The sequence below is a fragment of the Oncorhynchus nerka genome, linkage group LG6 (assembly GCF_034236695.1).
Source record: "Oncorhynchus nerka isolate Pitt River linkage group LG6, Oner_Uvic_2.0, whole genome shotgun sequence".
Taxonomy (NCBI): Eukaryota; Metazoa; Chordata; class Actinopteri; order Salmoniformes; family Salmonidae; genus Oncorhynchus; species Oncorhynchus nerka.
In genome coordinates this window covers 25,439,774-25,462,334 of record NC_088401.1, presented here as the reverse complement: position 1 = coordinate 25,462,334, position 22,561 = coordinate 25,439,774, and the positions used below count along the sequence as shown (strand labels likewise).

Below are 22,561 nucleotides of genomic sequence, written 5' to 3'. Positions count from 1 at the left end.
TGATTGACAGAGTCGAAAGCCTTGGCCAGGTCAATGAATACGGCTGCACAGTATTGTTTCTTATCGATACCGGTTAAGATATAGTTTAGGGCCTTGAGCGTGACTGAGGTGCACCCATGACCAGCTCTGAAACCAGATTGCATAGCGGAGAAGGTACGGTGGGATTCAAAATGGTTGTTGATCTGTTTGATAACTTGGCTTTCGAAGACCTTAGAAAGGCAGGGTAGGATAGATATAGGTCTATAGCAGTTTGGGTCAAGAGTGTCCCCCCCCTTTGAAGAGGGGGATGACCGCAGCTGCTGTCCAATCTTTGAGAATTTCTGACGACACGAAAGAGAGGTTGAACAGGCTAGTAATAGGCTAGTAATAGGGGTTGCAACAATTTCGGCAAATCATTTTAGAAAGAAAGGGTCCAGATTGTCTAGCCCGGCTGATTTGTGGGGGTCCAGATTTTGCAGCTCTTTCAGGACATCAGTTGACTGGATTTGGCAGAAGGAGAAATGGGGAAGGCTTAGGCAGGTTGCTGTGGGGGGTGCAGTGCTGTTGACCGGGTAGGGGTAGCCAGGTGGAAAGCATGGCCAGCCATAGAGAAATGCTTTTTGAAATTCTCAATTATAGTGGATTTATCAGTGGTGACATTGTTTAGCGAGCGGGTGTTATTAAGAAGCACGGCTTCATGTTTCGGGAGGACGCATGACTCGACCTTTGCCTCTCCCGAGACCTTTGGGGAGTTGCGGCGATGAGACAAGATTGTAATCACGAAATTGGTGGGAAAAAGGGGTAAAATAAAATAAAAACAATACACTAAATTGTCCAAAAATGTCCCAAAAGTGTTGGAAAACATTTGGTGACATAAAGTGGTTTCTGTGAAGGGGTTTAACAAAATTATTCTGAAATAAATTGATCTAATATTTCATAATTTAAAAAAAGTTATATTATAATGTAATTAAAAAATATATATATATACAATTAGGGGAGCCTAAAGAAAAATTATACACTTGTTAAGAGATCAAAATTGCAAACAGTCTTTACAATTTTTTCTGATTGCTGAGGCACTGTCGTTGAAACTAGGATATTTTTGCAAAACCTCTACACACCTTAAACAAACCTTAACCAAACCAGCAAAGCATTATACATCTCTTGCAAAGCAAACAATTCTTGCAAAACTCTTCAAACTCTTTTAAAAAGTTGTGTTTTTGCATCAATACAGTACACACAAACTATCATTTGAATAAGCACACGAAGCACCAACTACACACTGATAGTATAAATGAAAAACATTTGTGGCTTTTGCTTATTCTGTGTGCAGGGCATAGCAGTTTGCAATCAAGTTGTGTCATACATGTAGTAAACACACATACACACAGGTATCCAAATGTGTAAAGTATGGATGTGTATTCCGAATATAACACACTATCAATACAAATAAAGGGGGACCGTTTTTTTTCCCTCAAAATGTTCCAACACTCCTCAAACAACAAAAGCGCAGTAGAAGAAAACAAAAACATTTGTGCTAGAAAAAAAAGAACAGAAACAAATTAGGCTCCATCTCGCATTCTTTGTGGGTCTGGCCATAAAACTTCATCCACATCACATGCGATGTTGTCTTGAGCTAGGCAGCGTGGAATGTATCGCCTGGAGTGCCGTACCCAGGCCTGGCATGATCCCTGATCCATGTCTCCACAAGCCTCATCCATTGCCTGTAGAAGGGGATGTGTTGGTGGGGCTGGCGAACATACATCTTCCAACACCATGCAGAGAATCATTATTCAATAGGATTCAAGAACGAAGACTATGGGAGGAGTTTGAGCGCAATGAAAAGTGGGTGACTTGTGAACCAATTGCATACCACAGCAGCCTGGTGGAAACTAACATTGTCCCAGATGATAATGTACCTGGGCTGCTCTGGCCCCTGGTCATTAGGGATTCGTCTGTTGTGGAGGGTGTCCATAAATGTGATAATGGGTGCAGTGTTGTATGGGCCTAGGATTGCATGATGGTGAAGGACGCCGTTTTGACTAATAGCCGCACACGTTGTTATGTTGCCACCACGTTGTCCCGGGATGTTGATGATGGCACGTGTCCGATGATATTTCTGCCACCGTCCCTTGTTTTTGCAAGGTTGAAACATGCCTCGTCCACATATATTAGCTCATGATGCACTGCATCTGCTTCTAGCTCCATGACTCTCTCAAAGAGACAAAACAAAACAATGTAGCACAGTAGGAAAAGACAGGGATCAGTCAATATGATGTAGCACCATACACTTCCAGATCCAGTACCAATGATAGGATAGTATAGCTTACCTGCACATATTCATATCTCAGTTGTTTTACACGGTCTGAGTTTCTTTTGAAAGGGCCTCTGTACAGCTGCCTCATACTAATTGCATTGTGTTTCAGTAGACGAGACAGTGCAGAGAGACTCACTCTGTTGACCTTTTGGAATATGGTGTTATCTGTCATTATGTGGTCCTGCAGTTGTCTGAGTCTGATGCAGTTATTTGCAATGACCATATTTACAATGTGGTCCTCCTGCTCTGGGGTGAACAGTCGACCATGTTTCGAAGTATCCGGATGATACCTGCAACAGTATAGCGGCTCAGATTTGGGTGAACCCATTGTCCAGCCTCCCTCATGCCATGGTTGACAACATGGTCAACCACAGTCGCTCTGATTTCATCAGTTATTGTGTTCCTGACTCCCCTTCCGCTTCCTCTTCCCCGTCCTCTCCTTCTCCGTGACCTCACCTCACCTTTTCCTTCTCCTCCTCCTCGTTCTCTTACTTATTCACTTCTTTGTCCTCGTCTTCCTCGTCCTCCTCATCCTCCTCTAGTTCTCACCCTTCTTACTCTCTACAGTTTTGCTAGAAGTGTGTTATTACATTTCAAACTGAGTGTAAAGCAATGAGTTGTGTTTACAGCTTTGCAAACGTGTTATAAAATTACAAACTGAGTGTTAACCAGAGAACGTGGATTCAGTTTGGCACACTTGGTAAATGCATTGGCTACAAGTGTTAATGGTTTAGTGTTAAGATTTAAGGTGAGTGTGTTGGGGACAACTGAAAAGTGACTTGGCAATCGGGATATATAACAAACAGAGTAGCAGCAGTGAAAGTGTGTCTATGTGTGAGTGTGTGTGTGGCATCAACATTTATGTGTGTGTGTGTGTGTGTGTGTGTGTGTGTGTGTGTGTCCGTGCGTGTGTGCGCGTGTGCGTGCGTGTGTGTGTGTGTGTGTATGTGTTGGAGTGTCAGTGTAGTATGGATAGAGTCTAGTGAGTGTGCATAGAGCCAGTGCAAAATAATTAAGATAAATAAATAATAAAGGGGGTCAATGTCAATAGTCCGGGTAGCCATTTGATTAACTGTTCAGCAGTCTTGTGGCTTGGGGATAGAAGCTGTTCAGGTGCCTTTTAAGTCACAGACTTGGCGCTTCGGTGCCACTTGCCCTGCATTTGCAGAGAGAACAGTAGGGTAGCCTAGTGGTTAGAGCGTTGGACTAGTAACCGAAAGGTTGCCAGTTCAAATCCCCGAGCTGACAAGGTACAAATCTGTCATTCTGCCCCTGAACAGGCAGTTAACCCACTGTTCCTAGGCTGTCATTGAAAATAAGAATTTGTTCTTAACTGACTTGCCTGGTTAAATAAAGATTTAAAAAACAGTCTTTGACAATTTTTGGGGCCTTCCTCTGACATAGTATAGAGGTCATGGGTGGCAGGGAGTTCGGCCCCAGTGATGTACTGGGCCGTAGTCATATGATTAGATGTGCATCTTTTAATCGTCTACACCTGTCTGAAAATGTGGGCACAATCAGAATATAGACAAGATCAGGACAAAGGATGCATGTTAGAACCAGGTATAAACAGGGCTTAAGAGGTCTGAACCTCTTGAAGATGTCGCAAGGTGTGTTCACTATGTCGCCTAATTACCCCGTTCCTTCGGGAAAGCATGTCCCCCGCTACATTCTAACAAGTGTCTTCTAACAAGTCGTTTTTGATGGATGTGCTGGGGAGCCATCCCAATTCTGACACCAATGTAGACTGTCAATACACCAAAAGGTTTGAACATCTTGACGTAGTTGCTAGGTATTGTAGGCCTACTAAGGTTGCTGCAATATATAGAAATACGGCAAATTAATTTGTGAGCCACTAATCAACCATTTTAAAACCTCTGTTTTTTAAACCTCTGTTTTTTTCTGTTTTTTAAAGCCACACTAAGATGTGCATTTTACAGCAAAGAGTGCTGGGACACCAATACAAATGTAATGGAGCGATGCACCTCGTGACAATTTTACATGCAAATAGCACCTGCTTTTTGTTGACAACTCATGGGTCTGAATAACTTTGTAACATACTTGAAATAATAGGCTTTTTGAATGTTAAAGGGGAAATCAGTGATTCAAAGAAAAAAAACAAGCAGGTACTTGCTTTGGTAAACAGCTGATGAATGGGTCTGGAGAAATGTAACCACTCTCAAATTCAGACAGAGCTATGGATGCAATGACTGGCCAACCGTGTGATAAAAATCCTGGTTTAAAACGACAATGACAAACGGTATTAAAACAGGGTTATGGCGGGGTTCAATCAGAAAACAATCAATCAGAAAACTGCTTGATGGGGTACGACAGTTTAACTTAGTTCATGTGGCGATTATACGTGAAATTATTCAATAATCAATGGCTATTTCATTCATTTAAAAGTCAAGAAATGGATGTGCCAAACCCAGATTGCCCCTTTAAGCTTTGTCTATGATGTTCAATATGACAATAAGTGTTTGAAAATCGTCTGTTAATTTCCTGTTGCAAAATACCCCCTCCATTTATTTTCTAGTTGTGGGTTTATATATCTTTTTCTAACATGCTTGCTGTTGAGTAACTTGGGATGAGGTGAAATACTGTCTTTCCTCATTCTGTGGAGACATTGCAGCAGTCCTGGGACCACAGATTGCCCCACAGAGACATTGAGGGTAATTTCAACACACACATGCACTCTCATAGCCATTGCATGCACCAGCATCAGTATACAGCTAACTATGCATTGTCTTACTCCCTGTTTAACAAACATAACATTTCCTAGAGGTAAAGAAAAAAGAAAGACTGTGAGCACATATCATGGTACTTTATCAAAGATGTGTGGCCCCCAAAAATGTTTTCCTATCTATCTGTCCCTTGACTGCAATCGCTGCCACAGGAAGGCTCACTCCTGTGTGCTGATGCTATCTTTTTTGGTTTTCTGTCCTGTGCTGTGTTGAAATATTACCCGTCCCACAAAGGCTGGCCCAGCTTTCTACCCATAAAACGACCATGTCATTGTGTTTGTTTTTAACGGCCTTTGTGAACAGAGTGAAGGGGGGGCATCTCTATATGTGCCCTTACATAAAATACTTCACTGGATAACTGGGTTTAGGCATAGCCATTACTATAGCCATTTTAGATGCAATACAATCACATGGAGGAGATTGGGCTAAAGTGGAATTATTATTATATTGAGGTGTGTTATGTTATATTGTCAGCTAAAATGAGAAATGGCATATGCCTGGATTCATTTACTAATTTTCTTTTAAAGCAGTAGTGGTCACAAATGTTTAGTGTTGTTCCCAAAATACTATTTTGGTCCCTTTTTGGACCTTGATTTTTACTGTAAGTCAGCTAACATAGACAGTTGAGAAAGAGCTATAAAATATTTTTTATTAAAAAATGTTTGAATTGCACAATGACATAACTTTTGCCTGATATCTAACATTTCTTGACAACTGCCTTATTCTTAGTGGTGCTTAATTCAATGAATCTTTTTGAAACCATAAAAGTTATTGGGTAATCAGATTGGGTAATCATTCTTGCCATGTAATTTCAGAGAAAAGGTAGAGGAGGTAGAAAGTGTGCTGAAATCTGTGTCATCTAACCAAAGACAAAAGGCTTTTAAAGTACTTGGAACTTTGTGTTCTTTGACTCACAGCCTTTGTTGACTTAGGCACTAACCCTGCATTATATCAACATTTGGGATACTCCCAGATGAAAGCACTTACGTGACTGTTTTATAACAATGTACAATTTCCACCAATGTAACAAAAGAGCATATTTTCATACAGAACCACACATAGTTGCTGTCATTCTCTACAACATTCCCAACACACTCAACAGCCCTCTTCCCTGGCTGCATTCTCACCCCTGGGCTGTAGGTGACGCTGTGACAAGATGTGTTTGAGAGTGTCCAATTCATGTGTGAGTTGCCCTATGAGAATCTGCAGCCGGTGGTTCTCCTCATGCAGCTGCAGAGCCCTTTGGTGGGTGAGCTGTATGCGCCGCCTGGCCTTGTCTCGGCTCTTCCTCACGGCAATATTGTTCCTCTCCCGCCGCAGTCGATACTCCATGGTGTCCTTGGTCAGGCCCCTCTTCTGCAGGGGGCTTCGCAGGGGGCCGGGAGGAAGGGGGAGGAGGAAGGGAGAAAAGTCCTGTAGGACAGGGAGGAGGGATGTAGAGGGTTTGGAAGGAAGAGATAACTTTGAAATTAAAAAAGACTAAATGGATGCAAAAAGAAAAAAACGTAACATTGAACTTCATGTTAACTGCAACATTATGCATTCTCATGAACACAGAACCCAAGCGGCGTATCCATATACCTGTTGCAGTATGTGACTCTGTTGGCCGACATTCTCTGTGGAAGGTGTGTTGTGACAAGGTGCGTAGGACAGGTATGACAATCCCATCATCTGCTCTGTCATTCTGTTACTGCCCGTCCTGACCAATCCCTGAGCCCCCATCGACTGGCTGTATGGAATCCCGTCCATCTGAGTCATATCATTGGTAAAGGGTGCCGGGGTCAATGGGTCAGGGTTCAAGGCCACGGTTGTAGAAGCGTGGGTGGGAGTCTGACCGAAGGTTGTGAATGTGGCAGAAACTGGAGGGCTATACTCTTGAATGACAGAACACTGAGACATCTGTTAGGGATTCAGACACATTATAGTAATGTTCACACACATTCATTATCACGTCCATTGTTAATGAATTACATGATAACTATAGGCCTATTGTAGTGGTTTAAATTGTATAACAACATTCTCAAGATTTATTTCCATCTATGATGAAATTCTCTTTTTAAACGACACGTAGCCTACAGTACATAACTGTCGGTTATGTACGCGTTTCAATATATTATGAGCATTTCCCACCAGGATATTGACTGACTTACCTCTGAATTTGTTTATCGCCGTACTGCCTTTTCTATTTTGTGAGTTCCTCCCTCAATGTTCTGCTCATAAACACTGTAAAGACAGGTACTCATCTGATTATCACACCATCACTTCCTCTAAGTTAAACACCACCTCTCTCTCGCTCTCGCTCTCTCTCTCTCTCTCTCTCTCTCTCTCATCACCCATGGGCTTGTTTTTTCTTATCGTCTTGTTTCTTGCCTTTAATTTACTTCTCCTTTTTTAGGATCACATCCTGACATTATTGGGGTTTTTTACATTTAAAAAATGTATATGTGGCTGTACATTGGCATCTTTAAAGAAACATTCTGGGATATTTGTTTACAGTTTTTTCTGAATGCTTAAACACTAACAGTGATTCTTGAAGTACTATCTCTGAAACCATTAACACTTGTAGCCAATGCATTTACCAAGTGTGCCAAATTGAATGGATGTTCTCTGCTGTACACTCATATTGCAATTTAAAAACACACTTCTAGCAAAATCGTAAACATTGGTCTCTATATTGATACACTATTTCAACAATTGCTTTTCCACATTGACAGATGTGAAAACACTTTTAGATAATGAGTTCACTTACAAATCGGAGCTTGAGCACTATAAATAGGCCACAGGTAAACATTTGGTTTGGACAACAATGGAGGCCAATATTGGACAGAGAGTAAGATTTTATTTTTATTGACCTTTATTTAACTAGGCAAGTCAGTTAATAAGAACAAATTTTTATTTTCAATGACGGCCTAGGAACAGTGGGTTAACTGCCTGTTCAAGGGCAATGGGTGAGAACTAGAGGAGGACGAGGAGGTGAAGAAGTAAGAGGAGGGGAAGGAAGAGGTGAAGTAGGACGGGGAGAAGGAGAGGACAGGGAAGAGGAAGATGAAGGGGAGTCAGGAACACAATAACTGATGAAATCAGAGCGACTGTGGTTGACCATGTTGTCAACCATGGGATGAGCATGAGGGAGGCTGGGCAACAGGTTCAACCAAATCTGAGCCGCTATACTGTTGCAGGTATCATCCGGATATTTCAAAATGATATAACACCATATTCCAAAACGTCAACAGAGTGAGTCTCTCTGCACTGTCTCCTCTACTGAAACACAAAAGAATTAGGATGAAGCAGCTTTACAGAGGCCCTTTCAAAAGAAACTCAGACCGTGTAAAACAGCTGAGATATGAATATGTGCAGGTAAGCTATTACAATCCTATCATTGGTACTGGATCTGGAAGTGTATGGTGCTACATCATATTGACTGATCCCTGTCTTTTCGCACTGTGCTACATTGTTTTGTCTTGTCTCTTTGAGAGAGTCATGGAACTAGAAGCAGATGCAGTGCATCATGAGCTAATATATGTGGACGAGGCAGGTTTCAACCTTGCAAAAACAAGGGGCCACGACAAAAATATAATCGGGCACGTGCCATCATCAGCGTCTCGGGACAACGTGGTGACAACATAACAACGTGTGCGGGTATTAGTCAAAACCGCGTCCTTCACCATCATGCAATCCTAGGCCCATACAACACTGCACCCATTATCACATTTCTGGAAACCCTCCACAACAGACGAATTCCTAATGACCAGGGACCAGAGCAGCCCAGGTACATTATCATCTGGGACAATGTTAGTTTCCACCGGGCTGCTGTGGTACGCAATTGGTTCACAAGTCACCCACTTTTCACTGCGCTCAATCTCCCCCCAAACTCTCCGTTCTTGAATCCTATTGAATAATGATTCTCTGCATGGCGTCGGAACGTGTATGATCGCCAGCCCCACCAACGCATCCTCTTCTACAGGCAATGGATGAGGCTTGTGGAGACATCGATCAGGGTTCATGCCAGGCCTGGGTACGGCACTCCAGGCGGTACTTTCCACGCTGCCTAGCTCAAGACAACATCGCATGTGATGTGGATGAAGTTTTATGGCCAGACCCACAAAGAATGCGAGATGGAGCCTAATTTTTTTCTAGCACAAATGTTTTTGTTTTCTTCTACTGCGCTTTTGTTCTTTGAGGAGTGTTGGAACATTTTGAGGAAAAACAAAAACACTTTTCCCCCTTATTTGTATTGATAGTGTGTTATATTCGGGAATACACATCCATACTTTACACATTTGGATACCTGTGTGTATGTGTGTTTACTACATGTATGACACAACTTGATAGCAAACTGCTATGCCCTGCACACAGAACAAGCAAAAGCCACAAGTGCTTTTCATTTATACTGTCAGTGCGTAGTTGGTGCTTCGTGTGCTTATTCAAATGATAGTTTGTGTGTACTGTATTGAGGCAAAAACACAATTTTTTAAAAAGAGTTTGAAGAGTTTTGCAAGAATTGGTTGCTTTGCAAGAGATGTATAATGTTTTACTGGGTTGGTGCTTCGTGTGCTTATTCAAATGATAGTTTGTGTGTACTGTATTGAGGCAAAAACACAATTTTTTTTAAAGAGTTTGAAGAGTTTTGCAAGAATTGGTTGCTTTGCAAGAGATGTATAATATTTTACTGGTTTGGTGCAAAGTTTTGTGGTTAGTGTGTAGAGTTTTGCAAAAATAGCCAATAGTTTCAAAGATAGTGTCTCAGCAATCAGAAAAAAATGTAATGCTGTTCTATGGTCAATAATATATAACCATTAATTATTTAAGAATATAACCTATAAATGCCGCATGAACTTAATACATCTCAACTGTCTTATCTATAGAAGTACATCGCCTACAACATCATCGGTCTTATACTACACCAGTGTACAAAATTGCAACCATTTCTAAAAACATGTTTTCCCTTTGTCATTATGGGGTATTGTGTGTAGATGGGTGAGAATGTTTTTTAAATTCAGGCTGTAACACAACAAAATGTGTCATAAGTCAAGGGGTATGCATACTTTATGCATACTGTATTTGTGTGGATATACGAAATGCTTATGTTTCTAGCTCCAATAGTGCAGCAATATCTAGCAACACAGTAACAATACACACATGATCCAAAAAGTTTACAAATATTTGAAATATCAGAAGAGCAATATCAGAGTCTAGATATAGTTGTATAGATTGAGCCATGACTACAATACAGTATATAAATATAAAGTGGGTAAAACAGTATGTAAACCTTGTTAAAGTGACCAGTGTTCAATGACTATATACAGTGCCTTCAAATATTCAGACCCCTTGATTTTTCCCAAATTTTGTTACGTTACAGCCTTATTCTAAACTTATTTAATAACTAACAATCCTCAGCAATCCACACAAGATACCCCATAATGACAAAGCGGAAATAGGTTTTTACCCCGAGACTTGATGCTGTAATTGCTGTCAAAGGTGCTTCAACAAAGTACAGAGTAAAAGGTCTGAATATCTATGTAAATGTGATATCATTTTTAATTTTTAATAAATTAGCACAAAAAAATGTAAAATCTGTTTTTGCTTTGTCATTATGGTTTAACGTGTGTAGAGTGATGAGGGGTAAAAACAATTTAATCAATTTTAGAATAAGGCTGTAATGTAACAAAATGTGGAAAAAGTCAAGGGGTCTGAATACTTCCCGAAGGCACTGTACATGGGGCAGCACACGTCCATAACCCAAAATATGAGGTTATTATGTTGTGTAAGTTGTTTAAGTTTTATTCACCATGGGCATTTTGCATAAGTGCATTTTCCATAATTATTTGGATATGTAGTCAGCGTGATACGAATTACGAAACTCTTTCTTGCGATTCCACTGTCCCTTAGCGATTTCCGTACATGCAACTTTCAATCAAAATGGCGGCTTCCTATAGCGAAAACGTGAGTTGAGCTTTATGTTTTTCGTTTTATGTCAAGATTTTGGATCTCTCTTTAAACGTTTCAAGAGTATTACCCTTATTGCTGCCATATCTCATGATTGAACACACCGCAATTATCCAGCCACTTCACACAGGGCGCGCCATAGCTAACAAATTAGCTTAGCTAGTAACGTTAGCTAAATCCTGTAGCTAGCTAACGTTAGCTGTACTAGTTAACTATGGGACAGTGTTTGCCTGGGCTTACCAACTTCGAAAGCAGTACTTATTGTAATATTTTGATTTGCTATTTTCTTTCAGGATTTGATTGACAGTGATGGCCCCAATGCTGTGCGGCTGTTGAACAGTCTTACTGAACAGGTTAGGTTCAGAATACAGCTAGCTACAGATTTGACACCAGATAATGAGATATAACCAAAGATTTGTGGCATCCATTACTGAGCGTTAACGTTACAGGGTTGCCTATGCCAAACGACCTATACTAAACGTCTAAATTGTCTGTGACCAGTTGCAGGTGTTTCTTTTACATTTCGAAAAGGCTCCATTATTAAAATGAAAATTTCGCTTCAAGAAATAATCCAACAATGTGTACACCGCCATCTTGTCTATTTCAAATCTTCTCTCATTGATTGAGGCAGGTGGGTCCACCCCAAAGTGCTTCATGTCATGATGACACTCCCCTGTCTTGATCAATGAGAGATTTATTGACAAGATGTCTGCGTACACTTCATGGAGCAAACATTTGTATTTATTTTAGAACCACCTGCAACTGGGCACATACATTTTAGAAGATTCAGTTGAAAAATCTATGACAACGTTTTGTATAGGCAAACCTGTAACGTCCAGTAATTGATACCAAAAATCTTTGCTTATATCACATTATCTGGTGTATGGTCTGTAGTTAGAATTCAGCCGGCTGTTTGTCTTCTGTAGCTTCCTTGCTAATGATGTGACATAGCTACGGTAGTGTTGTTTATCAGTCATATCTATTACTAGTTACTGAGATCTATTACCAGTCACTCAGGTGTTTAAGGTCTGTCTGTACACATTCAATCCTAGGTGGCATCAGTTACAGGGCAGGTTCGAGATTTGTTAAAGAGGGTCCAAGGTGGAAAATTCCAAACATCCAAGGTAAGTACTATAATAGGATTCACTCATATGGTCACATAAACAGGAAGCATTGTCTCGCTCAAATGCTTTATGCAAATGTACATTTCCCACTCTCTTGTAGGGTTTGTCTTTCCTTGACCTTAGATATCAGCTGCTGCTGTTTTACCTGCAAGATGTCACTCACCTGATCAGTCTTAAATCAGAGGGTGGTAGTGTGAAAGACAGTGGCGCCCTTCACAGACTGGTCACTGTCAGAACAGTAAGATGCCCTTCATTGCTGGTCACTACATGTTGTACCACTCAGTGTGTGGGGCTGTGCATGTGCAACCTCTCCCATTTTCATCATCCCAAATTCAAATTACTGTTGACTTTTTGCATAGTCTTCTTGGTCTTGTTTGGGCTCATGAATGCCATCTTGGACCTCTGTTGCTATATTCTAACTATTGTGTTTCTCTACTAGGTTTTAGAGAAGATGCGCCCTCTGGACCAGAAACTGAGATATCAGATTGATAAATTGGTGCGCACAGCAGTGACTGGGAGCTTAGGTGAGATGTGATATTGAGGAAAGGAAGCAAGTCTTTAATTGTTATGAAAAATGTATGTACTAATCAGAATGCATGTGATATACATTCCTTGATTGTATTGTAAATTGTTTATTTTATATTTTGTAGGGGAAAATGACCCCTTGCAGTTCCGTCCCAATCCGGATAACCTTGTTAGCAAAGTAAGCACTTCTCATCTCTTGGCATCCCTCAGTCTATGTTAGATGAATACAATTATAAACCGGGTAGTTTGACTCCTGGATGCTGATTGGCTGAAAGTCGTGGTATATCAGACATAATAAACTAGGTGGTTCGAGCCCTGAATGCTGATTGGCTGACAGCCGTGCGTGGTATATCAGACCATATACCACAGGTTTGACAAAAGATGTATTGTTACTGTTCTAATTACGTTGGTAACCAGTTCATAATAGCATTAAGGCACCTTGGGGGTTTGTGGTATATGGCCAATATACCACTGCTAAGTGCTGTATCCAGGCACTCTGCATTGTGCATAAGAGCAGCCCTTAGCCACCGTATGTTGGCCATATACCACATCCCCTCGGGCCTTATTGCTTAATTATATTATTATTATTCATTGTGTTCTTTGTTCCCTATCACAGAATGAAATCTGGTTTGCACAACAGCTTATGAATGTCTTTAAAAAATGTTTTTTTAATTCCATAGCTAAGTGAATCAGAAGACTCGGGGGATGAAGATGGTGGAGAGAAGGCTGAAGGCGCTGAGAAAAAAGTGCCATCTAGTGGCAAGAAATATGTTCCCCCCAAGATTGCCCCAATGCACTATGGTAATGTCAAATATAAGTTGTTTTTTAAATCTTCCTCTGTTGAATCGTATGTACACCCCCCTCCCCCCCCATTAAAAATGCACCCAAAGCTGTCTTATTTCTGTGATGGATGATTTTACAAAACCATGGCTGTGATGTAAATGTATATAAGACCTCTTTACTTGATCAACAGAGGGAGACCTGACCGATGCAGACAAAAAGAAGGAGCTGGCGGACAAGCAGAGGCGTGCCGCCCTCCGCAGCTCTGTGATCCAGGAACTCCGGCAGCAGTACAGCGACGCTCCCGAGGAGATCCGCGAGCACAGGGATTTCCAGACAGATAGACAGAGCCGAGAGCAGCTGCACAGGTCCGTGCTGTCATCATCAGACACATTGATCACACAATCATCAATTAGATGATTGATTTGTGACTCATTTAACTGTCTAGTACTACAGTAGTTTGAACCCTCTCATCTGGAGGGAGTCCTTTCATGTATTTATTTTCTTCCTTTAGGAAAAACTTTGAGGAGTCGATGATGGTGCGTCTGCAAGTGCCCCGAAATGAGAGAAGTGCTAAGAAGAGAGGAATGCTGGGAATGTCTGGTCAGCTGAGTGGCATCACACGGTTCAGTGACATCACGGCCCTGACGGGCGGAGAGGGACAGGTGAGTTGGACACATTTACGTGACACACACCAGTCTTCTACAGGTCACACTCCTTGCTGACATGCGGTGATTGATCATATAAGATATATATGCCATTTCGCAGCTGCTTTTATCCAAAGCGACTTAGTCATGCTTGCATAATATTTTACATACAGGTGGTCCCAGGAATAATGGGCACACTTCAGATTTATTCTCCACTGCTGTGGAGTGTTGATATAAACATTCTCTGTCCCTCCCTCCAGGACACAGATAACCCGGGGCCCAAGAAGAAGAAGAAGAAACTAATGAAGAAGAAAACTAAAAGAAAAGGTGAGCCTGAGTTTTGTTGACATCATTGAATATGTTTACATGCACAGTATTAATTTGATATTAATCTGATTATGGCAGTAGGCAGATTATGCAATAGTCATGTAAACACCTTACTCTGCTTATCTTAATATGCGTACGGTCAAAAATGAAGTAAGCATACACCGATTAAAACAATCTTTCGAATTATTAAGACACATAAACACCTTAATCGGCGGTCCAGCGGTGTATTTGATCTGCGCATGTGCTGAGCGAGCTTCCCTCTTTAGTGCGAGTGAAGTGTTTGGAACAATTGAATGCATGTGTTTTTGAAGTAGTTTTCACATACAAATGTTATATGTCTGAACTCCGATTCAAATATGCTTCCCAAAAATAACATGGACGCTGTGGTAGAACGTTTATTTTTGTTGGTTATTTTATGCATTTATCAGAGTGCCGTCAAATTCAAATTAAAACATGTTTTATTAGTTGCATACACATATTTAGCAGATATTGCCGGTGTAGTGAAATGCTTGTGTTCCTAGCTCCAACAGCGCAGTAGTGAAATGCTTGTGTTCCTAGCTCCATCAGCGCAGTAGTGAAATGCTTGTGTTCCTAGCTCCAACAGCGCAGTAGTGAAATGCTTGTGTTCCTAGCTCCATCAGCGCAGTAGTGAAATGCTTGTGTTCCTAGCTCCAACAGCGCAGTAGTTAAATGCTTGTGTTCCTAGCTCCATCAGCGCAGTAGTGAAATGCTTGTGTTCCTAGCTCCAACAGCGCAGTAGTGAAATGCTTGTGTTCCTAGCTCCAACAGCGCAGTAGTGAAATGCTTGTGTTCCTAGCTCCAACAGCGCAGTAGTGAAATGCTTGTGTTCCTAGCTCCAACCAGTAGTGAAATGCTTGTGTTCCTAGCTCCTAAACAGCGCAGTAGTGAAATGCTTGTGTTCCTAGCTCCAACAGCGCAGTAGTGAAATGCTTGTGTTCCTAGCTCCAACAGCGCAGTAGTGAAATGCTTGTGTTCCTAGCTCCAACAGCGCAGTAGTGAAATGCTTGTGTTCCTAGCTCCAACAGCGCAGTAGTGAAATGCTTGTGTTCCTAGCTCCAACAGCGCAGTAGTGAAATGCTTGTGTTCCTAGCTCCAACAGCGCAGTAGTGAAATGCTTGTGTTCCTAGCTCCAACAGCGCAGTAGTGAAATGCTTGTGTTCCTAGCTCCATCAGCGCAGTAGTGAAATGCTTGTGTAGCTCCAACAGCGCAGTAGTGAAATGCTTGTGTTCCTAGCTCCAACAGCGCAGTAGTGAAATGCTTGTGTTCCTAGCTCCAACAGCGCAGTAGTGAAATGCTTGTGTTCCTAGCTCCAACAGCGCAGTAGTGAAATGCTTGTGTTCCTAGCTCCAACAGCGCAGTAGTGAAATGCTTGTGTTCCTAGCTCCATCAGCGCAGTAGTGAAATGCTTGTGTTCCTAGCTCCCAACAGCGCAGTAGTGAAATGCTTGTGTTCCTAGCTCCAACAGCGCAGTAGTGAAATGCTTGTGTTCCTAGCTCCCAACAGCGCAGTAGTGAAATGCTTGCGTTCCTAGCTCCATCAGCGCAGTAGTGAAATGCTTGTGTTCCTAGCTCCATCAGCGCAGTAGTGAAATGCTAGCTCCCAACAGCGCAGTAGTGAAATGCTTGTGTTCCTAGCTCCCAACAGCGCAGTAGTGAAATGCTTGTGTTCCTAGCTCCATCAGCGCAGTAGTGAAATGCTTGTGTTCCTAGCTCCCAACGGCGCAGTAGTGAAATGCTTGTGTTCCTAGCTCCAACAGCGCAGTAGTGAAATGCTTGTGTTCCTAGCTCCCAACAGCGCAGTAGTGAAATGCTTGTGTTCCTAGCTCCAACAGCGCAGTAGTGAAATGCTTGCGTTCCTAGCTCCCAACAGCGCAGTAGTGAAATGCTTGCGTTCCTAGCTCCATCAGCGCAGTAGTGAAATGCTTGCGTTCCTAGCTCCCAACGGTGCAGTAGTGAAATGCTTGTGTTCCTAGCTCCAACAGCGCAGTAGTGAAATGCTTGTGTTCCTAGCTCCCAACGGCGCAGTAGTGAAATGCTTGTGTTCCTAGCTCCATCAGCGCAGTAGTGAAATGCTTGTGTTCCTAGCTCCCAACGGTGCAGTAGTGAAATGCTTGTGTTCCTAGCTCCAACAGCGCAGTAGTGAAATGCTTGTGTTCCTAGCTCCCAACAGCGCAGTAGTGAAATGCTTGTGTTCCTAGCTCCAACAGCGCAGTAGTGAAATGCTTGTGTTCCTAGCTCCATCAGCGCAGTAGTGAAATGCTTGCGTTCCTAGCTCCATCAGCGCAGTAGTGAAATGCTTGTGTTCCTAGCTCCAACAGCGCAGTAGTGAAATGCTTGTGTTCCTAGCTCCAACAGCGCAGTAGTGAAATGCTTGTGTTCCTAGCTCCAACAGCGCAGTAGTGAAATGCTTGTGTTCCTAGCTCCAACAGCGCAGTAGTGAAATGCTTGTGTTCCTAGCTCCATCAGCGCAGTAGTGAAATGCTTGTGTTCCTAGCTCCATCAGCGCAGTAGTATCTAAAAATTCACAACAATCTAAAAGTAAAAGAATGCAATTAATAAATATATAAATATTAGGACAAGCAATGTCAGTGGCATGGACTAGTATACAGTATATACATATGAAATGAGTAAAACAGCATGTAAACACTATTAAAGTGGCCAGTGTTCCATGTCTATGTATAAAGGGCAGCAGTCTCGAAGGTGTAGAGTTGGGTAACCAGGTGGTAGCCGGCTTGTGACAGTGACTATGTTCAGGGCAGGGTACTGGGTGGAGGCCGGCTAGTGATGGCTGTTTTTCAGTCTCTCGGTCACAGCTTTGCTGCACCTGTACTGACCTCACCCTCTGGATGATATGGGGGCGTACAGGCCATGGCTCGGGTGGTTGATATCCTTGATGATCAGTAGCCTGATTTCGGACGTGTCCATGTAAACAGGATTATTAGGGAAATCGTTTTTCTTGCAAAGCATGTAAACGTTAATTGAACTACTACTAATCTGACAATCAAATTGTGTGCATTGCATTTAACAGTACTCATTGTCAGGCCATCAGTGATTTTATTTTATGTTCAATTTTGTATTCAATTGATTCTCAATGTTAGACCATTTTACAATGACTTGGAGTGCAGTGATTATGCATCGTTAGTTAATCAACATTGTTCTTTGCCTGCAGCTTTCAGAAGATAGGATCACAAATGGAATCCTAAAACCACAAAGCAGGATGAAGAATGGTGATTTAGGCTAAATGGGACAATTCACTTTGAAAAACTTTTCAGGATTGTTTTGTGATTGTAGGTGCTTAAACCATGTGTATTATAAAGGAGAATTTCACCCAATGTGTTTTCTTTCTTTGATATTATCATTAGTCCTTGTTTGACAGTCAGTCCTGTGTGCATTTCAAGATGACGCTCCAAAACATTTGAATATGCAAATTTCCCCCCATTTCGAATTCACGGGGCAGATATGTTTTCCTTATTGGGCATCAATGGTGACTGGTTAAACCACACTTTCTGGACAAGGGATTTTTATTTAAAACTGCAATTTAAGGACAATCAAACATGGTCTAATAGAATATGGTTAAACATTTATCCAAACTGAATTCACTCTTGCTCAAATTCAAGTGTATTGTTGAATTACATTAACTCATCGTCTACTGCCCATATTTTGTAACATAAGAGGCTATTGGATAGATAATTTTAAATTGAAAAAAAAAAAACAGTAAAAAAAAACAACACAATCCACGGTCACTGTGGCAGACAAAATACAAAAGTTAATTTTTTTGCAGAAGCAGCACTATCAGTAATTGCATAAAATATTTCCAGTTTTAGCAGAGACAACTAGCAAATTAGTTTCACAGCACCTTACATGTATACAGACACTTCCTTAGTCACCCCGTTCACTCTGTCCAGTTTGAAATGTAGTGGAGACCATCGAACCTGGGCTTTCTGTTAGAGGTCATAGGTGAGCTTTTCACGAGGAAGAAAGTCAATCCACATTTTAAATGTAGGAGAGGAGTTAAAGCCCACAGTAAGAGAATACATTTTTTGCCATAGTATGTGATAATCAAACACTTTCTCTCACATTTTCATTAAGACGATCGAGACACGGGCTCATAAACTACATCAAAATATTTTCTGTGCAGCAGTATGTATAGATTGCCAAAATTGGGTCATCTCTACAACTCCAATACATGCATATAAGTTCCACTTTCAGAGATAGGTCATTTACAATCAGGAGAAATTTTGAATTTTATGGCATCTTTACTTCCAAGTATTTGATTGTTTCTTCCTAAGCTAATAAAACCTCATTCACTGCTTAAGTAAGGTTTATTTTACATATAACACGTACATGGTATGCTCCACAAATACAAAAATGCAATTTGCCTTGAAGTAAAATGTGTAAATTGTTAGAATAGTCATTCTAACTCGGTGAGGGTGTTAGGCACCTGCATCTTAATAAGGGCGCTGGAACAGATCAAGGTCACTGTTTCTTGTCTGTCCTATCCATGTTCACGAAGCATAGTCCTGCCTTTCAGGCAGAAGCTTTTACTCTTTTTGCCAAAATCAAGCATAAAAGTAGAAACTAGCGATTTAAAAAAACAGCAGCAGGCCAACTTTACTTTCTCAAAAGAACTGTAATTGTAATGTCAAAGTGAAGATTTCAGCCTAAATAGACATACACAATATTAATTATTTATCATGAGGGCCATAAACAATACCTAGTAATGCTTATTTATACTGCCAGAAATATTAAAATGAGGGCACACCTAACAGTACAAATAACTTATTTTTTTTAAATAAAAAAACATGTTTTCCCCTTTTCAACAGAAGTGGTGGAATAGGGCTTGAAATACTTTTCTAAATATAGTAAGCAAAATAAACAATTTACTATATTTAACCCTAACTGTAAAATACATCATACTGAATGACATTACAAAATTGGCACCATTTCATAACAGAAGACTGATAATTTTTTATGGAGCTAGATAGCTGCCAAAAGGTTTAACGTACATATTGTTAGGATTGTAAGAAAAGCCATGCGTGAAATGTAGACGTGTTACGATTATGGACTAACATTTTAGGCTTGAACAAATCTTGTTGCAATTCTGACATATAATAATACCTAGTTTTGGAAGTTTCCTCTCACCAACAACGTACACCAAACGGGCTGTTAGTGCTACTCGAATGAACATAACACCGTATAAAAAAAAAAACAGAAGTCAAGGAAAGAGGTATCCTGCACATTTTCAGGTTAAAAGTCTTGTTTCTCTAATAGTCCTCAGTTGAGTTTACTCCACATTTAGGTCACTAAATGTGCCTGGTTCTCTCCAGACCTGACTGCCCTTAACCAACACAAAAACATCCTATGGCGTTCTGCATTAGCATCAAACAGCCCCCATGATATGCAACTTTTCAGGGAAGCTAGAAGCCAAGGCTAGCTTTTTCAAGCAGAAATTTGCTTCCTGCAACACAAACTCAAAAATGTTCTGGGACACTATAAAGTCCTTGGAGAATAAGAACACCTCCCAGCTGCCCACTGCACTGAGGATAGGAAACACTGTCACTACCGATAAATCCACTATAATTGAGAATTTCAATATGCATTTTCTTACGGCTGGCCATGCTTTCCACCTAGCTACCCCTACCCTGGTCAACAGCACTGCACCCCCGCACAGCAACTCGCCTAAGCCTTTCCCATTTCTCCTCCCAAATCCAGTCAGCTGATGTTCTGAAAGAGCTGCAAAATCTGGACCCCTACAAATCAGCCGGGCTAGACAATCTGGACCCTTTCTCTCTAAAATTATCTGCCGAAATTATTGCAACCCCTATTACTAGCCTGTTCATCCTCTCTTTCGTGTCGTCTGAGATTCCCAAAGATTGGAAAACAGCTGCAGTCATCCCCCTCTTCAAAAAGGGGGACAATCTTGACCCAAACTGCTACAGACCTAGATCTATCCTACCCTGCCTTTCTAAGGTCTTCGAAAGCCAAGTCAACAAACAGATTACCGACCATTTCGAATCCCACCATACCTTCTCCGCTATGCAATCTGGTTTCAGAGCTGGTCATGGGTGCACCTCAGCCACGCTCAAGGTCCTAAACAATATCTTAACCGCCATCGATAAGAAACAATACTGTGCAGCCGTATTCATTGACCTGGCCAAGGCTTTCGACTCTGTCAATCACCACATCCTCATCGGCAGACTCGATAGCCTTGGTTTCTCAAATGATTACCTCGCCTGGTTCACCAACTATTTCTCTGATAGAGTTCAGTGTGTCAAATCAGAGGGCCTGTTGTCCGGGCCTCTGGCAGTCTCTATTGGGGTGCCACAGGGTTCAATTCTTGGACCGACTCTCTTCTCTGTATACATCAATGATGTCTCTCTTGCTGCTGTTGAGTCTGATCCACCTCTACGCAGATGACACCATTCTGTATACTTCTGGCCCTTCTTTTGACTGGGTTAACAACCCTCCAGACGAGCTTCAATGCCATACAACTATCCTTCCGTGGCCTCCAATTGCTCTTAAATACAAGTAAAACTAAAGGCATGCTCTTCAACCGATCGCTGCCTCCACCTGCCCGCCCGTCCAACATCACTACTCTGGACGGTTCTGTCTTAGAATATGTGGACAACTACAAATAGCTAGGTGTCTGGTTTGACTGTAAACCCTCCTTCCAGACTCTCATCAAACATCTCCAATCCAAAGTTAAATCTAGAATTGGCTTCCTATTTCGCAACAAAGCCTCTTTCACGCATACTGCCAAACATACCCTTGTAAAACTGACCATCCTACTGATCCTCGACTTCGGCGACGTCATTTACAAAATAGCCTCCAATACCTTACTCAATAAATTGGATGCAGTCTATCACAGTGCCATCCGTTTTGTCACCAAAGCCCCATATACTACCCACCACTGCGACCTGTACGCTCTCGTTGGCTGGCCCTCGCTCCATACTTGTCGCCAAACCCACTGGCTCCAGGTCATCTACAAGACCCTGCTAGGTAAAGTCCCCCCTTATCTCACCTCGCTGGTCACCATAGCAGCACCCACCTGTAGCACGCGCTCCTGCAGGTAAATCTCTCTGGTCACCCCCAAAACCAATTCTTACTTTGGCCGCCTTGCCTTCCAGTTCTCTGCTGCCAATGACTGGAACGAACTGCAAAAATGTCTGGAACTGGAAACACTTATCCCCCTCACTAGCTTTAAGCACCAGCTGTCAGAGCAGCTCACAGATTACTGCACCTGTACATAGCCCATCTATAATTTAGCCCAAACAACTACCTCTTCCCCTACTGCATTCATTTAGTTATTTTGCTCCTTTGCACCCCCATTATTTCTATCTTTACTTTGCACATTCTTCCACTGCAAATCTACCATTCCAGTGTTTTTTAAATTAAATGTTTTACTTGCTATATTGTATTTACTTTGCCACAATGGCATTTTTTGCCTTTACCTCCCTCCCTCGTTTGCTACTGTATTATTGACTGTATGTTTGTTTTACTCCATGTGTGACTCTGTGTTGTTGTACGTGTCGAACTGCTTTGGCCAGGTCGCAACTTGCCTACCTGGTTAAATAAAGGTGAAATAAATAAACTAATGTAATAGATTTGTTTGCCAGCACAAGTCTAGATAGCGCTAGCTGTATTATACCTACAACAGGAAAGTTCCAGGCCGCTAGGTGTATCTCTACAGCATGGGTGACGTAGACATCCCCATGTATGCACTTGATCAAAATATGACTAATTCAATATTGCACCATCCCATTCTCTGGGCTCTGCAATCATAACCAGTAGTATATACCAGGAATAATGAAACATTCACTAAACACCCATTATTAATCTATGAATTATGACCACTGGTGTCTTTAGATTATTTTTAAATGTATTTCATCGTTCAATCTTGCCAAATCATATTCTGTAGGAGGATTTAATATGAATTTAAAGTATTTTGACATTTATATGGATCGGGTCATAAACATCTGAGGTTAAACGTAGGCTAAATCTGGCAATCCCACACTTTACAATACCTCTGTTGCAGTGGTTTTAGGTAGTCTCCGTATTTGCCTTTTCCTCCATCGCGACACTGCTTCCCAGTTGAAGAGCTTGTGATTTCTATACAGCACCATGCGCCTTCCGAAAAGCACCCCTCATCTTCAG

General features: G+C 41.6%; 2 protein-coding genes across 2 annotated transcripts; one reads left to right on the top strand and one right to left on the bottom strand.

The window, feature by feature from the left end:
- Window positions 1-5,672: 5,672 nt before the first annotated feature.
- cebp1 (CCAAT/enhancer binding protein (C/EBP) 1) lies at window positions 5,673-7,294 on the bottom strand. The gene is made up of 3 exons (XM_029662699.2): window positions 7,188-7,294; window positions 6,619-6,936; window positions 5,673-6,450 (listed from the first exon to the last, which is right to left on the bottom strand). Exons 2-3 carry the CDS (start codon window positions 6,934-6,936, stop codon window positions 6,133-6,135), a joined length of 636 nt encoding a protein of 211 aa, XP_029518559.1. The 5' UTR covers window positions 7,188-7,294; the 3' UTR covers window positions 5,673-6,132.
- A 3,610-nt stretch (window positions 7,295-10,904) lies between these two features.
- ngdn (neuroguidin, EIF4E binding protein) lies at window positions 10,905-17,739 on the top strand. The gene is made up of 11 exons (XM_029661158.2): window positions 10,905-10,980; window positions 11,277-11,336; window positions 12,036-12,107; window positions 12,208-12,345; window positions 12,547-12,631; window positions 12,758-12,810; window positions 13,313-13,433; window positions 13,606-13,780; window positions 13,927-14,077; window positions 14,320-14,386; window positions 17,577-17,739. Exons 1-11 carry the CDS (start codon window positions 10,939-10,941, stop codon window positions 17,588-17,590), a joined length of 978 nt encoding a protein of 325 aa, XP_029517018.1. The 5' UTR covers window positions 10,905-10,938; the 3' UTR covers window positions 17,591-17,739.
- Window positions 17,740-22,561: the final 4,822 nt, after the last annotated feature.

What these genes read in the sequence shown, in the direction of transcription:
- cebp1 (XM_029662699.2), bottom strand. Translation starts at nt 6,936, where the DNA reads ATGTCTCAGTGTTCTGTCATTCAAGAGTATAGCCCTCCAGTTTCTGCC. An exon ending in AGAGTCACATACTGCAACAG is followed by an intron (nt 6,451 to 6,618) that starts GTATATGGATAC and finishes CCTGTCCTACAG; the next exon opens with GACTTTTCTCCCTTCCTCCT.
- ngdn (XM_029661158.2), top strand. Translation starts at nt 10,939, where the DNA reads ATGCAACTTTCAATCAAAATGGCGGCTTCCTATAGCGAAAAC. An exon ending in TGAACAGTCTTACTGAACAG is followed by an intron (nt 11,337 to 12,035) that starts GTTAGGTTCAGA and finishes ATTCAATCCTAG; the next exon opens with GTGGCATCAGTTACAGGGCA. An exon ending in AGCAGTGACTGGGAGCTTAG is followed by an intron (nt 12,632 to 12,757) that starts GTGAGATGTGAT and finishes TATATTTTGTAG; the next exon opens with GGGAAAATGACCCCTTGCAG.